This window comes from Staurois parvus, unplaced genomic scaffold (assembly GCF_062004578.1).
Source record: "Staurois parvus isolate SC_StPar_1 unplaced genomic scaffold, SC_StPar_1.0 ptg000068l, whole genome shotgun sequence".
Taxonomy (NCBI): Eukaryota; Metazoa; Chordata; class Amphibia; order Anura; family Ranidae; genus Staurois; species Staurois parvus.
In genome coordinates, this window is record NW_028317864.1 from 6546018 (window position 1) to 6564029 (window position 18012).

The window sequence follows — 18012 nt, forward strand, 5'->3', positions numbered from 1 at the left end:
TCTTTTGGTGGTATTTAATCACCGCTGGGATTTTTATTTTTTGCTAAATTAACAAAAAAAGACTGAAAATTTTGAAAAAAAAAAACACGTTTGTCTTTTTTTCGGTTATAAAAGTTTGCAAATAAATAATTGTTCTTCATAAATTTAGGCCAAGATGTATTCTGCTACATGTCTTTGGTGAAAATAACCCAAATTAGGATGTATTTTTTAGTTTGTAGGAAAGTTATAGAGTTCACAAACTATGGTATAGATCTGAAAATTGATCAATCCTGAAGTACTGACGGCCAATTTCTTGAGGTCCAAGATTGTCAGAACAGTACAGATATCCCCCAAATGACCCCTTTTTGCAAAGTAGACAGTCCGACGTACTTCATAAGAGGCATGGTGAGTTTTTTTAAGTTGTATTTTATAATTTTTCGGAAAATTAAAAAATTAAAAAAATTATTCACCATTTTTTTTTTTTACATACTGTCACCAGTGCAGTACAGCGTCATCATATAACTGGCATGGTGGTGATCAGGGACACTGACAGTATGAAAAAAAATATATAATTTTTTAAAAACATGTTTACATTTTTTTTATTATTTAAAATTTTTATTATTTTTTAGGATTTTTTTTTCATATTTCACTATGATCAAAGTAATCAGTATTTTTTTATTTTTTTACACAATTTGCTTATAGCAAAGAATTACTTTGCTATAAGCAAGTATTTACCTGAATGACATCGATTCATTCAGGGTTTTTTTTTTGTGCTTAGCTGTGATTTGGCCACGGCTAATCACATGACACAGCTGGGCTGTGATTGGCCCAGCTTGTGCATGTGATTGCTGTGACCATTCACATCTAGACACACTAGTATACAATGGATGGCATGAATGAAGCCATCCATTGTATACAGCTGTCATGTGACCTGCTGTCATTGGTCACAGCAGGTCACATGGTACCGGCAACAGGGCCGGTACTCAGATCTGTCATCGGCCGTGTCCGAGGTACACGGGCGGTGACAGATCGCGCCGCTGCGCGGCTCTGCAGGCGCGCAAACTGCGCATGCCCGGGAGGACCGCTGAGGGATTTTGCCGGGCGGCAAAAGGTTAAAGTATAACTCCAGACAAAACAGAATTAGATATCATACATTAGATACCTGGCATAGGCTCTAACCATTTCCAATCTATCCAAAATTAAATTAAAAAATGTTTTGGGATTTTTAAATCCCACAAATTCTCTTCATTACTTAAAGTTGTTTTGTACACAATCTCCCTTATACCTTTTATCATATAGCCTGACAATGATCCTTTGGTCAACACTAAAAAAAAAGTAATAAGTTTTATTCAGTCATGTAAATATAAAACACAACATATTAATTTTTACATTCTCCTTTTTAGCCAGCAGGTAGAGCTTTAGACTCTTTTTCACATTTTTTACAGGCTGCCAGTTATCTTTGATAAAAGCCAGGCGTTTACCAAACTCAATAGCTTAAAGTGCACCTGATCCAAACCTATAGACATTAAACTGTTTACATATTATTAACAGGTAGTAAATGGCTTTAAAACCAACCTTTCTAGCCACTTTTAATGTGAAGTTGTTATTTTATAATATCCTCAAAGATCACAACAAAGATTTTGAATATGGTTTCCAACAACTTAGAAACACCCTCTCTGTTTACAGTAGAAGGCTGGAAGCCTGCTAGGATCTTACTGTCTTGTGAAACTTGAAAATTAATTTCTTCACAATACTTATAGATACTAGAATGAATGTGGTGCTTGTCTAAAGTGTTTTTACTGCTTGTTCAGATCTGTAAATATTTTAGTGCGCGATTTGGGACAGGGTCCCTTTCAGTTGTAATTTACACACAGAAGGTAATAGCTATACTAGGCAGCTCATGTCGGTGCACAAGCAGGGCATTTCTGTTCATGCGCATACAAACCAAAAAGCCCAATAAGGCAAGCCACATTTCTCTGCCATGTGCTGCTGCACACCTGCGCACATGCCAGATAATTAAAAATGATGGTACCGAAGATGAGTAGGGCAAAACAAAATCCCAGGTGAACTTCCACTTTAAATGTTCATGTATAAAGCAAACATTGAGCATATACAAAGTAAAAACAACAAAGATATATAACCATTTAAACTTACAAAATGCGAAAATAAAATGACCCAAAATCATCATAGTTTACCCTTTGTAAGCCCTCTTAACCTAACTTCAAAACTGTGGTGTCCTGGTAAGACCAAGCAGTGATATCTAATCTCCCTTTCAAAGGGGGCCCTGTTTGGTAGCATCCTACCACCATATACCCACCCCATTTCTCATTATTTAAAATATAATACAAGCTAATGGTATCCTGGGGTAGCCGAGGATTCCAAATTTAGCAAGAATGCATTCCCGCAGTGCTGTCTGTGTGTGGGTGCAGTGGTGAGTGTTGTTTGTGACTGAAAGCCCACCAGGTACTTGGACTAAGGTAACTCTCCCTCTTCCGTACCACACAGTCAGGCTGAAGACCTCCGTAATGCTGGTCTGCTCCTGGTTGCTATGGGAGATGGACCCATAGCTTCAGGCCAGGCCTAACACAGTTAATAAGCTTTACTGAAAGTCTTGCAGAATAACATAGGAAAGTACAAAGTCCAGGACATCCTAACCCTGGCTGTCTGTTTAGTGGCTGCCCAGGCATAGCTTTGAGAGGAGTCCAGTAACTGGTGGAAGTCCATACTTGACAGCACTCTAGTCTCTTGTGGGACTACAAAGAGCATCAGCTTCCTGTGTGGGCTTCTCTCTCTCTCTCCAGGCAGGTGATTGCTGGCTGTAAAGGATAACATCTTCATCTGTGTGCTTCTTGCTGCTTCCCATGTGGCGGGACTCGCCTGGGTAGAGCAGTCCCCCTTTTTAAATGATACGGGGAGGAGGGACAGAGCCCTGCAAAAAGCCCAAGAGCCAGAAAATATAACATTAACCCTTCCCTAACATGGGTACACTAACATGATACAATCTCCTTGAAGGAAGCTGATTTCAGCCTGCCTACATGTCCATCTCCAATGTCAACCAAATGCACCCTTAGTGGAGTGCCTCACTCTCAACTTTCTTCTAAAAGACAAGATTTGTATAGGAATATTGCCATAGAGAGGAAGAAAGTTTACACCAAAAGCTCTCTACATTCAGACAATCTGCTTTTGTAACATGTGCCTAGATCAGTGTTTCTCAACTCCAGTCCTCATGGACCCCCAACAGGTCATGTTTTCAGGATTTCCCTCAGATGAAACAGCTGTGGTAATTACTAAGGCAGTGAAACTGATCAAATCACCTGTGCAAAATAATGGAAATCCTGAAAACATGACCTGTTGGGGGTCCATGAGGACTGGAGTTGAGAAACACTGGCCTAGATTGACATCATAGCTTTGGTGGAAGGTTCATGTGTGATCACCACCAGTTACCAATACAACTACCTTTTAGAAAAATTTGCTAAGTATAGTGTTTTGCATTTCCAGTCTGTTTAATTTGTTTATGCCAATAAATAACCCACACATGGCCAGTAATGCGAGCACTACAGTAGAATGCAATTATAGGTCACATAAAACAGCTATAGAAAACAAATGTGACAAATGAAGTGTATAAAGCATGTCAGTACAGTTACTGTTTAACATGTAATAAAAGTTTACTCATGTCCCGGGGTTATTACTACTGAATAGAGTCTGCTTTCCATTTCTTTTGTTGTTTTTAGCGTACAAGCAATGCATTTTTGAAAGACAGGCAGTCATTGATGGGCTTATGCAAGAATATGAATATTTATTCAGATTTATTTATAATTGTGAAGGCTTACTTAGGAAAGATTGTTATTTATCCTCATATTAAGTTTACCAATTTGTTTAAGCCTAACACCATAGCTTGTCAGGAGGTCTGTCATCTGCCACTTCAAACATATAATCATGTGCATGGGAATTTCAAATATTAGAGAATCCTCTTCACATGGCCAGATCTGACAGACATTGTCAGGAGTTGGGAAATAGTGTGAGGTCTGAGAGTTGACAGCACAATTGTCAGTAAAATCTTTATTGTGCCACACTTCTGTGGGTTTGGGTTCTCCTTCTTTACATGTTTGAGGTGACAATAAAATAAAGCTTCATAAGAAAAGTAGCTCAAGAAAAATTAAGACTTCTATGCAAATATACAATAAAGCAGGGGGCTCCAAACTTTCTAAACAGAGACAGTGGGAGTAGATAATTGCCCCAATGGGTGGAATAGTGCCACATTGTTTGTTTCAGTTGGAGGGATAGTGTCCTATCATTGGTGTCAGTTGGTGGAATAATGGCCAGACATTGGCGCAGGTGGGAGGAATAGTGCCCCATCTTTGGTGCCAGAGGAAGAATTTATGCTCATTCATCATTGGTGTCGGTGAGAGGAATAATACCCTGTTGTTGATGTCAGCGGGAGGAGTAGTGTCCCAAGAGCTGCATCTGACCACTGCAATAAAGCAATAATAGGGATGAGCCCAATGTACCTGGGTTCAACCTGAAGCTGGTTCAGTGAACTTTATTAATGGGAGCTGACTGGTAAAACCAGTGATAGTTGTTTTCTAGGCTAATATGCAGGGGATTGTCAAACAAATGCCCTGGGGAACATGTACCAAAGCAAAAAAATTTAAAAATTAGGTTTGGTTGGGAGCATTTTATTCATGCTTAAAATGAAACATGAGAAATGCAAAATTCCTTAAAAAAACACTCTTAACCTGCTCTTAACCTGCCTGGTAAGTGACCCATCTGTAGAATGTATATAACCTACTGCAGAAAAACTGACATTTACAAAGCAAAAAAGTAATTTTAATTTGCAGGTAAATTAAAGCTTTGGCCATTTACTTCTGTTTGTAAACAGTTGGGGGTTCCTTTCATCAATATCAGACCCTTATCCTAGATGAGGGTCTGATAAAGATGTAAATAAGGGACCCCATGAAAAAAACAGCATGGGATGCCTTCTAAACATGCCAAAACCTTTGTCAAAGGGGACCTCATGCAAAAAAAAGGCCTTGGGACCCCCAAATTCTATACCAGACCCTTGCATAAACATGCAGTCTGGAGGCTCTGGTACCTTGCCAAGGAAAACCCCAAACAAAGCAACGTGTCCCCATGATAATGAGTAGAGGGGCCTCTTCTCTACAACCCTGGTCCGGAGGTTGTGGGAGCATGATGAAGAAGATGAAATGAGGGTGGACATTTCAGAAAGAAAATGATCCCAAACACAAAACCATGGAAACTCAATTGGTTTCAAAGAAAGAAAATAAAGCTGCTAGAATGACCCAGCATATCACCTGACTTGAATCCAATAGAAAATCTATGGAAAGAACTAAAGATCAAAGTTCTAAGAAAAGGCTCACGGAACCTTCAAGATTTGAAGACTGTGTGGAAGAATGAGCCAAAATCACACCTAAGCAATGCATGCAACTAGTTTCTCCATACAGGAGGCATCTTGATGCCACCAATGGTAAATAATTGTCACGTTTCAGTAGACAATGATGCTTTTCAGAATAGAGAAATCTTCAAACACTATGAAACAAAAACAAGAGCTCACTGGCCTTGTTCAGCTCCTGAATTTTAATACTAAAATACTTCAAATATTCACAACGGTACTTGAAGGAAGATAATGTAAAATACAGCATTGGTCCAGTAGTAAAATAGCTAACATTTTCCTCAGAACACTGAAGAAAAGGGCTTGGTCCTCTAAATGCATTCATTTTTTTACAAATATTGAGACATTGACAAAAGGCTTCTAAACAGTCCCTTTAGGTGGTTATCTATTTATCTGCATTTTGGAGAGCTGAAGTGATCCTTACAGGATGGATTTTGTATTTTACAAGCTGTTCTTTCAAGAACCTTTGTAAATATTTGTAGCCAATTCTTTAATAAAATTTATTGAAGGTGTTGCACAAGGCTGGTGAATTCTCTTTTTGCTCCATAGTAATGTTTTTATTACTCCTTGTGTCTCCCATTGGGGAGATTTCTCATTGCTTCCTGCCCTGACAGGAATTAGGCAATTTCTTTCTAATATTGCCAGGTAGCAATCAAAACCTGGCAGAGGTTCTATCCTTAACTTTTAGTTGGAGTTGGGTTATAAAATGAATGCTTAAGCATTATGTATCATAAACAGTAGACAATTTTGAGTAAAATATTTATTTTTACCTTTTATAATCCTTTGTTGCATCTAAGTGTTGCTGATCTGCAGCCTCTCTGTATGTACTCCAATGATGGTTGCATGGCATTTCTCAGGGAGGATTTCCTGGTGGTGACAACAGTGAGCCATTCCTTTGTAATGTGTGTTGAAACCGCCACTGTCACTTAAAGTCATTGGGTTTACATTTATTTTAATACTTTTATAATATATTGTTTTTTCTGTAGGCTTTTGCCAACCCCGAGGATGCTATGAGACATGGAGGCCTTGATTTCTACCGTGAAGACCCTGACGTTGAGCGCTATAGAAGGTGAGCTGCTATAGCACTGGGTACAGAATTCAATTTTCATGTTTGTGAAACAAAGGGCTTGATGTAGAATTACAAATTATTCAGCTGCTAATCCAATTCAGACTTTCAGAGAATCTAATTGGTGTAAAGGAAACAGCTCCAGTTTTTAATAATGTTAAAAAAATAATACATAAAAAGTGATGAAATCATGGGATGTCATGTAATACACTTCAGGGAACCCCGGTAGTGCAATCACTTCCCTAAAAAGCATGTGGGTAAAGATGTTTCCCCTTTTCTTTATTATGAAAAATAAATGTCGGACAAGCCTGCCACGAAGCCTCAGCTTTTCTTCTTATTGAGAAGAAATGTAAAAAAAGAGAAAAGTAGATGTATTGGCCATAAAGGATGTATTTTTAAAAAAATTGCAGAGATGTTCATCCTGTAAGCCTTCATGTACATTTGTTCAGCGTGAATGGGGGCAAAATTGAATTTTATTAGACTGTTTTCCCTGTAGTTCGAATGCTGTGATTCAGGAAAATACCACATTTCCCATAATAAACAGGATATAATACAGTATTTGCCTGATTCACTCTATTCTGTATGAATTAACATGCAACCTACAGAGACTATAGCCTTATAACCAGTGTTAATTTTGTTGACGAAAATATTTTCATCATGATTTTTATCAGAGGCATGTTTTCAGTGACAAAAACTAGACGAAAATCAGTTTAAATTTTCATCCATTGATGAATGAAAAACAGAACTAATGTGAGGGAGGGACTTTTTTTTTTTTTATATATAGTAAGGAAAGGGGGGAGAGAGGTGCCAGGCTGCCAATAGTGCAGCAAGATTTTATTCATATAAAATGTATATAAACATTGGTAATGCACTCACAAGCTTCAGTGTGAAACAGGGATAGAATTAGCTGAATGTGAAGCTGTAACTAGAGGTAATAGTCCAGATTGAAGCTGCTGGAATCAAGGAGAGGGATTAGATGCCATGATAAGATCCAGAGAAGCTGTCAGAGAGCCACAGCAGGAATCTTGGAAGAACTGTCAGATGGAGCAATCAAAATCCTGGGTGCCAATAGCCAGTCAGGAACCATTTCAGAGGCAAAACTAAGCCTCCTTCATAGCTGATGAAGGAGGTGTGGTTTTGCCTCTGAAAAGCTTTCTGATTGGCTACTAACATGCACACTTTCGACAGTTCCATCTGACAATTTTTCCGAGGTTCCTGCAGCGGCTTTCTTTAATATAGTGGTAATAGTCACGATTGGAGATCAAGGAGAGGCAGTAGATGCTGGTAATCCAGAGATCCAGAGAAGCTGTCAGAGAGCTGCCATGGGAACCTTTGAAGAACTGTCAGATGAGCTGTCTAAAGCCTGGGTGCCAGTAGCCAATCAGGAAATGTTTCATAGGCAAACCCACGCCTCATTCTTCAGCTGATGATGAGGTGTTATTTTGCCTCTGAAACACTTCCAGATGGGCTACTAGCACCCAGGCTTTTGACCGCTCCATCTGACAGTTCTTCTGAGGTTCCCTTAGCGGCTCTCTGACAGCTTCTCTTGATCTTACCACAGGCATCTACTGCCTCTCCATGATCCCAGTAGCTCCATTCGGGACTATTACCACTACTGACGACATCACATTGAGTAAATTCTATGATTGTTTCACACTGAAGCTTGTGAGTGCATTACAATTTTTTTTGTTATTTCTATTGGTCAATATAGCCCCCCATACACTATCCAATTTTGATTGCACAGATTCAGGTCTGAATTTTGGCAAGTGAAGCACTGATTTTTGTTCTTTTTTTTACTTTACTCTTTAGTTTTACTCCTGTTTATAAATAAATCCAAATTTTGTTTCAAGAATATTGCTTATTTGACAAAGACATTATATATCACAATGGCTAAATCTGTGTCTGTAGTGCATGTTCAAACCTTCATTACATGTTATTAGATTTTTACTCCAGGAGTATATAATGAGTTTGGCAATTCTAGAGAAATGCTTAAATAATGCATTTCAATGAAACTAAACCCATTAGATTTTAGTCGAGTAAAATTTGACTAAAACAATTCAGATGACTAAAATACAACTAAAACTGAAATGGCATTTTAGTCATAAGACTATGACTAAAACTAAATTGAAATTTGATGTAAAAATTAACACTGCTAATAGCATTCAATTTTGTCCCTGTTAGCAAAAAACGAATGCATGCGCTGTTTCATGAAAGAATAGCTGTGTAAATTCTTATAAAAGAAACCGTGTACACTCCAATTCTAGCTGTCATTGGTGAAGAGCAGATTAGAAAATACATCATTTCTTTCTCATCACGCAACTCTATACAGACCCTATGATGATATTGAACAAAAATGAGCTGAATGGTTGAGTTGCTGGAAAGAAGCCTTTATTGCGCCAATGCCACAAAAAATCCCAGTTGCAATATGCCCAACAACAACTTGACATGCCTCAGTAGGCATTTATGTGGCATTGGCACAGTAAAGACTTAAAAAAAAAAAACTCAACCATTCAGCTCATTTTTGTTCAAGTATTGTCATATTGCTTCATTCATTGTGCTTCTTGAAAAAAAAACACCGTCTTTTTCCAGAGCAACCTACATTTCATCTGAGGTTACCTGTGGGTTTTTCTTTGTATCCTGAATAATTCTTCTGGCAGTTGTGGCTGCAATCTTTCTTGGTCTACCTGACCTTGGCTTGGTATGAAGAGATCCCAGAACTTTCCACTTCATAATAAGTGATTGATCAGTACTGACTTGCATATTCAAGGCTTGGGATATCTTTTTATATAATTTTCTAGCTTAATAAAGTCTAATTACCTTTTTATGCAGGTCTTAACAGTTCTTTTCTGCTCTCCGTGGCTCAGTATCTAGCCTGCACAGTGCATCCACGTGAGAGCTAACAAACACATTGACTATTTATACACGGACACTAACTGCAGATTTAAAAGCCACAGATGTGGGAAATTAACCTTTAACTGCCATTTTTAACCTGTGCATCTCACCGTGTGTGTCTGTACCAAGGCCAAACATTCCAGGGTATGTAAACTTTTGATCAGGGCCATTTGGGTGATTTCTGCTATTATTAGGATTTAAAAAGAAGCCAAAAAAATATGTAATAATAAATAGCTTCATATAATTATTATCCTTAAATAAAAGTTTTTTTTGACATGGCCAGTCATATTTTCACTATCAATGTCAAAATTTCATGATTTCTGTCAGGGTATGCAAACTTTTGAGCACAACTGTAATTCCATCAAGTGAAAAAGGATTTAGGTAGAGACGCGGTGTATTTCTAAAAAAGTACAAAACTTCTGTAAATAAACCAATTTGATAAAATTGATCCTACCACCATGGGTTAGTGGAAGGGAACTATGCCCCACTTTAAGGTCTAATGTAAAGATCTCTATAAGCATAGCAATCAACTAAATTCCTAGCACATATGAATAGACAGCGATAAATGCAACTGTGTATTCTTTTAAAAATAATTTAATGTACAATATTTTTAGATACCACTGGCTAAAGTACCTTTTTTTTTTATATCTAGCATTGTCATCCCATGTGCAGCAGTACTCAGAGGGAGGGGCATCACTAGGGGCTGATCAGGGTGCATAGGAGGAGGAAACCTTTATTTCTTTTATTCCTAAACACTAACAGAGAAAATGGTGTCACCCTTCTGGCAGTGCTGTTTGGCAGAGGTGTATGAATCATAACAAAGGATGGACCCTCAATTTGCAAGATGACACAATTCACATATGTGCATTTCCTTTAGGTGAATAGCTCACACCTAGTAATACCTTTATACAGTTCTCTTCCAGAGCTCCATGAAACTCCCTAAACCCAGTACTTTCTGTTATGCAAATATCAGCTTCTCGCTAGGAGCTATTCCATTCCCCCTCCAGCCTTCCATGCCTTGCTATTGGGCAATAAGGCCACCTAGAAGACATGTTAAAGTGCCTAATAGGAAATTACTATTTAAGAACACCCACTCTCCTCTCCAGAGGAGATTATTTTCATAAAGGATAAGTTCACTTTTTAAAAACAAATAGTAAATACACATTTTTTTAACCTGCCGAAAAATGGGCATTTTTTATTTTTTTTGTTGGCGCCTGTAATGCATTGCCCCAGCAATCAGCAGATCGCTGGTGCCATGCAGCACTCCTGCAAACCTGTCAGGGTATCTGTGTGCTCATACCTCGTACGGGCAAGCAGATACACACTTACAGGAAGAATCAAACACAGTGCTCAACAGTGCCATAGTAGTTCATTAAGAACTACAAGCCGACAGCTCCAAATGTTGAGGCTTGTAGTTCATTCATTCAGAGAATGACGAAGCTGTGTGGTGGAACCCTGCATGGCTGCACTGTTTTTTAAAAATGTGACAGCTAGCACTAGTTCTGCTGTCACAGGGAAAGAGGACAGCAGGTGGAGGCTGCAACAGTGGGAACATGTTACATGTTATACCCTAAAAGTGGGTGGAACTTGTAACATGTTCCCAAAGGTGAGTCTATCCTTTAAGAACAGTAAACCATAATAACCAGTCACAGTTCATCTTGCGTTGGTCTGACTTCAGAGTGTTTCTTTTTGTTTTCTTTCTTTATTATGGTCAAGACAAAAAGTATAATTTTTCAGATAAATATGAAAAATTGTATATGAATATGTAGTACTCTTCTATTCAGCAAGCAGGTTGGAACTTTAGTCTCCATGTTTTATTTCACTAGTCTTCTTGCCACCTAGTGTAAAATGCACAGAGCTTAATAGCTCAAGATGAAATTTACATACACAAGCAGGGCTTTACTAGACCTGGCACCTTGGGTACGGGTCTCCACCCAATGACCAAGGTCTCAGGGCTTCAACTTCTAACTACTAAGAAGAGTAACAGTGCTATGCTTCAGTCCAGTCAAGTGTAAAAAAAAGTATCACCCAAAACAGCTTTTAAATCAAATAGTTTTTATTGAAAGTTTTGTAGGTTTTACAAAAAAAACATACAAAAAAAACATACAAAAAAGAGAAAAGAAACAATAAGGAGAAAAATTACAGTAAAAGTGACAGCAGCCTTGTGATCCTGTCCATAGTTTGTGGAACAGCCATAGATATAAAGACATTAGCAATATGTACAATCACTGCGTAAATGGGAACATGCTGGTTTCACCACACTGATTATCCCAGTGTTGTGCGATACACTGCACACTCCATAATTCTCATGGGTCAAAGAAGTAACAAGATATTGTGATGTAAACCAGAACAGGTATAGCAATGGGAAAAATGCCACTGTCCTAATACATACACAGCTAGTGCCTGCCTTTAAATCAGTGCACACCTGATACTCAACCATTGGGGACATGTCAAGTTAACATGCATATCTAGGATCGCAAATGCAAGACCATGAACCAAATGACTTGTTATACCCTTTAATATTGAAAAAGCCAGCAGAGCTAGGCATGTGGTGTGCAACCTCTGGTCCCATAGCTCTTGGCGCTCTTTAAGAAGTGTAGAGTTGACCTGTATGTGCAACTCCTCAAATTTAGGGGCAGGAGGAGACAGCCACTTGGAGGCTATACATTTTTGTGCTAAAAATAACAGTCTAGTAAGAGGGGTCGTAACATTCGGTGGAAACACTTCATCTAAAAATCCTAACACACGTTAGCGGATCATTAGTCAAATACACCTGAAATTCCTTATTTATATTTTCAATGATATGGTGCCAGTAGTGAACCAGATCGGGACATCACCATATCATGTTTAAGGTTCTGCAGGGGAGCCGTGACAACGTGAGCAGTCAGGACTCTCCTTACGGTTCCAGTGGTGGAACTTTATCAGTGTTCTGTATAGCCTATGAATCATAAATAATTGAGATGGTCTGTGTGCTAGAGGAAAACGTGGTGCTACTTTGGTCCAAGTAGCAGGCAGGTAGTACACTTATCTACCTAGGGTTGGGGAATACACAAGGCGTGTTGAGACAAGGTCTTTTGGCAGACATGGTGAACTACTCCAATAGCAGAGGTTGCAGGTCCTGCCCTTTTTTGTGCCCCCCTTCTGCTGACATACCCAGTGCATGCCACCTCTTCTACTTACTCCTGAGCCCAGCTCTGATTCAAGGTACTGACGGAGGAGAAGGGACATTAGTAGAACACAAACTAGGAGTTATGAAAGAAAGGATGCATACAAACACAAGAAATCCTGAAACAAGTTGTGTAGTATGGGTTTTTATTCAATCCAGAGAACACAGTGTGCAACAGCATCATACAAATAACCTTATTGCATTTCACACCTCTAATGCCTGCTTATAAATTCTTTAGATATACATTAGTGTTTTCCACCATGGCAGTCTGCAAACAGGTGAGCACTCAAAATCTTTGAAGGATTCTACCAATGCCCCATGCATACACAAAAATAAGTCAGAACAGTGACTTATTCCTTAGAGATTCATAAAGCTAAACATACATCAAGATAACCCATGGTGCTCTGGAAATCCTTTATCATTTATGAAATTATTATTTGTATATATATATTAAAAACAGATTTTTTTGCAAAGATGCTGTGCCCCACATCAAAGATCATGGACCGGTTAGTGAGGGACTTGCTGGGTGAAGAGGGGGGCTGCATTTTAAAGATAACCGTTTTAAAATTATATTTATACTTTAATGTAGAACTGTGGCCTCTTATTAAAAAAATGTGCTGCAGCATTTAAAAGTGAACTTACAGTGTTCTGGTAAACTGACCATACACTGATCAAATTTTGATCAGTGTGTGGCCTTCCCTGCTTGACAGAAGTTGATTATTTATTTGACATCTGTCAAGGGGACATGTTAGAAAATTTTCCATTGATCAGTGGCTGCAAGGTAATCAGTGTTTTCTGACAACAATGGGTGCCACTGTCAGAATATAATCTCCCAGTGTGGATGATGGAATCTGGCTGCAAGCAAAAAACTAGCTGTGTATTGCCAGCTTTAGCCTCCCTGCAAAGTTCCATGAATACTTGCTGAACCTGCCAGTGAAGTCCACTTAAGCTTCCAGTAACAAGGTGGCAAAGATGGTGCATTACTTCTGAATTCTATACAGAGTTGCCACTATCGTGTAGGCCTGAAATGACAAGGGTGGATTTTTTTTTTAATTCCTGGAGTTGGACCAAATGTTACATGGGTGTGTACTGTCAGCATTGTCCCTGCTGATTCATGGCCTGTAATTTGTCGATCAGCATGTGGCCACACCTAGTCCTGCCCACTGATTTCTGGATGGACAGCACTGCTTCTTTTGCTGAAACCCTTCCACTGTGAGCTGCAGTGTCGGAGTGGGTGTGTGAGATACACAAATTAAGGAGGATTTGGCTGAGATAAACAATTTATTTGCTAATGCTGACCATTGTAGAGACATGCCTTGTTTTATTTCTGTCTTAACTGATGGACAAGTGATGTGATGAGAACTTGAAGGATAGCATGTTGAAAGGCATGTCACCCCAATCAGTTAACCTATAAAGTTGTTTTTTGTATGTGCTTGCTGTGTTTGTGCCTGTGGGCTTGCTGTCCCCTACTAGTGATAAGCCAATCAAGCCTGATTTGTTTAACGCTGGCCTCACACCTGTAAAATTTCTTTTGGACAAGAAAGTCACCATTCAATGATGCCTTTATGGACTCATCTCTTTTTGAACAACTTTTCCTTTGAGTTCCATGTCAATGTCTCATTTTTTGGTGTGCGCAGAAGTGATATAATGTTGCATGTGCATAAGACTTGTTATCATTTTTCTCTGCCAACAGTGAATTCAATTTTTAGAAAGTCGTTAGTTCACATTAGATTTGGCAACATTTTTTCATCGTCTTGCAATTTTTTTGCTTTCTCTGGTTGAAACCGATAGTTAAATCATCCCCTTTACCTCTCAGATAATCATTTGAACAAAATGAAAAGAGGCAATTTTCTAACAGGTGTAAGGCCAGCTTAAGCCAGTTTTATGATAATTTCCTGAAACCTATAAACATGGTTCCTTTTCTGATGGGTTCTATCACTTTGCTTATGTTGTATATGGGAAAATTATACATAATCATTTATTTCTTTTTCTTACATTTCAAATGCATTTTGAAAATGTTACTCTCCCAAGGAAGGTTCCATTTAAAAGAAAAGTAACACTTGATAGGTGGCAGGTTTGCCTGAGCTTTCCACAGTAGGACATCACTGAAAGGAATGTAGCATCCTCCTAGTTAGGCTGCTAGGTAAATTTTGTTTTTGACTTGATTTGTAATCAGGGGAGTAGCGTTTGTTTGGTCTAGTCTGTTCACTGTTTCACAGGCAGGGAGTTTGATTGCTTCCCCCTGCCTCTAGAAGAAGTTTCTGGAGCTTAGAGAGGGAGAATTCAAATGACCAGCCTGAATATTGAACAGGGCCTAGCCAATCCCTGGTGAGGTGTGCCCAGATGGTGGCTGGGATGCTGTTAAATAGATTGGAGCCCTGAGGAGATTATCTTTTTCCTTCCTGAGAGAATGGATCAGTAAGCTGAGAGAAGGGGATCTGCTCGCCCCTGGAGCTCTTTGGACTGAATGCTGGACTACTCTACATGAGGCTGCACCTCAGACAGATTCTGTTCCAGGATTCTGTGGGTAGAACCTCCTTGCTGTTTTCAAGCCTACTCAGCTGTGAACCTGTGGACTGTTCCAATCTGTCTTTTCTATGTTTCTATGAAGTAGCTTCAGCACAAGTAAAGTGACGGCAGAAAAATACCAAGTGGTCCATCGAGTCCGCCCATTTTTTTTGTTTCTTCTTTTGTGTTTTATGGTTTTTTTTCTTTGGGGGGTGGGGTTTGTTAGCTTTTTGTCTGAGTATAGATCTATACTTGTCCCAAGCATGTTTGAAGTTTTTTACTGTTGACTGGCTCACTACCTCTGCTGGAAGTTTATTCCAAGCATTCCTGTTGAAAATAGTGCCCCCTGAACCTTATTCCCCCCCTTGATGTATTTAAAGGTTACAATCACATCTCCCCTTTCCCTTCTTTGATCCAGACTGTACATATTAAGTTCCTGGAGTCGCTCTTGATAAGTTTTATTCCCCAGCCATTTCACCATTTTTGTCTCCCGTCCCTGGACTCATTGGGGTTTATTTACTAAACCTGGTTGACTCAGAATCTTGTCCACTTCTGCATAAAAACCAATCAGCTTCCAGGTTTTATTGCTGAAGCTTAACTGAACATGCTAAGGTTAGAAGCTGATTGGCTACCATGCACAGGTGCCCAAGATTCTGCGTCAACCAGGTTTAGTAAATAAACCCAATTCTGTCTTAATATCTTTTTGTAAGTGAGATCTCCAGAACTGGGCACAGTATTCTAAATGAGGTCCAACTAAAGATCCTTGTAGGGGAATCAGGACCTCCTCCTTCCTGCTGGTGATTCCTCTAGTGATGCATCCTAGAATTCTATTCACTTTCCCCACTGCCTGGCCACACGGTTTACTCATTTTGCAACCTTTTGAAATAAGTACCCTCAAATCCTTTTCCTCTGTAGTGCTGGCCAACACTGTACCCCCAATGTTGTACTCTCTCAAGGTAATCTTTTTCCTTAGGTGCATTATTTTACATTTAAAAACTTTGAACTGCAATTTCTACTTCTTTGACAATCTTCCAGCAATGCCAAATCATGTTCCATGTTAGACACCTCCCAGGATATCAACCCTATTACACACCTTTGTGTCATCAGCAAAAAGACATACCTTACCCAACAAACCTTTAGTTATATCACTTATATATGGATTAAATAGAACAGGACCTAGTGCAGAGCTTTGGGGTACACCACTAGTGACTATTCTCTGTTCCAAGTGAACCCCATTTACAACCACACTCTGGTATTTATCCTTTAGTCAGCTGCATATCCACTGAACCACCCAAGGGCTAAGTCCTAGCTTGTGCAATGTTTGTATTAGACCATTATGTGGAACTGTATCAAATGCCTTGCTAATATCAAGATATGCTATGTTCACAGTGCCACCCGGGTCCAAAACGTTGGTAATATAGTAAAAAAATCCAGTCAGATTAGTTTGACATGATCTGCCCTCAGTAATGCCATGCTGCTTTGAGTCCAGCAAGTTATCGATGATCCTTCTTTTCAGAAATGATTTAATTAACTTCACTACAACTGATGTTAAACTCACTGGCCTGTAATTGGCAGCTTCTACTTTGTTGACCTTCTTGTGAATAGATACAAATATTAGCTGTTTGCCAATCATGAGGAACTTCTCCTGTTTGAAGAGATTGATTAAAAAGATCTGTTAATGAGCCAATAACTATACCTCGAAGTTGTCTTAGAACTCTGGGATGAATACCAATAATCTTTAATCAAACTAGTTCCTCTGCTACCTCTGTCTCCTGGAAATCCTAAAGTATAACCATTACTAGACCCAATTTGATTTCCCACCTTATTATTGTTAGTACAATTTATTTCTGAGAAGACTGCACAGAAGTCGTGAACCTGTAGACTGTTCCAGTCTACCTGTTACTTGTGCTGCTGTTATTGTTAGCAGAGGACACTTTTCATTCAGTAACTAACTTTTTGGAGTATCCCATACCACCCCATACCCCCTCCTGTTACCAGTTATACAAGCAAATAAAATTTAAAAAGACATCCCCTACTGTTCAATGAGCCAGAGTGAATGGACTGTTGCTGTGTGCCTGGCTGCCTCTGCATTGCTTGGGAAAGAACCTGTTAAACTGCAGCGACCCCTAGAGGGTAGCGCTACAGCAACAAAAATATTTTCTCTCTCTTTTGTGCCACAGGTATGGGATTAAAGTTGAAATGATCACTAAAATCACATCCAAGATTTAAAAAAACAAAAAAACAAAACATAAATGTTTTCACCCTTTTTCACTTTTAAGTGGTTGTGTAGGTTAGGGTTATGGTTTGTATCAGTAAGGGACAGGGGCGGACTGACAACTTATGGGGCCCCCGGGCAATAGGGGATCATGGGGCCCCTGTGTCCTTGCCCAAACTCAAAAAAGCCTATGAAAAAGGTACCAGGGGCATCTCATGGGGCCCCCTACTGACCCCGGGCCTTCGGGCAGTGCCCGAGTTTCCAAATGGTCAGTCCGCCCCTGGTAAGGGATTGGCTTTGGGTGAATTCGCACAACGCAGAGCTGCCGAAGCGGTTCACAGCTTTGGTAGCTCTGTGCTGCCTTCTGCACTAGGGGGCAGTGTGGTGCGCGATTCAGTGCATCACACACCTCCCTTTTTTTTATTTGTTTTCAATAAACTTTTTGTGAAGTGTTAAAAACACACACTTCATTCACTGCAATATAGGGTAGCGGTCTGTGCTGCACTGACTTACATTACAGTACGATTTTGCATTGTGCGCTACGAAAAAATACAGCATGCATTTTACCTTAATGTTAGCATTCTGGCATGCAACCTCTTATTGGGAAGTGATCTTGTTATATTCAAGTGTTAGCTCTGGGTCAGCATCCTAGGTGGTACACAGCTGTGGTGTGTGTTCAGATTCTTTTGGTATTTATTGAAGAGTTACTGTATGTTTGATTTCAACATGCTCTTGTTAAAATACTCTAAAAAAGGATTTAAAAATAGCTGGGGGTT

At 39.3% G+C, this 18012-nt stretch overlaps 1 protein-coding gene across 4 annotated transcripts in view; it reads left to right on the forward strand.

Moving 5' to 3' along the window:
* Window positions 1–18012, forward strand: part of PTGES (prostaglandin E synthase) — a 256421-nt gene that overhangs the window by 161218 nt on the left and 77191 nt on the right. For all 4 annotated transcript variants that reach the window (XM_089669075.1, XM_089669074.1, XM_089669073.1 and 1 more), the window contains one exon: window positions 6376–6458. In XM_089669075.1, coding sequence (XP_089525201.1) covers window positions 6376–6458 — 83 coding nt within the window. The remainder of the gene's footprint in view (window positions 1–6375; window positions 6459–18012) is intronic.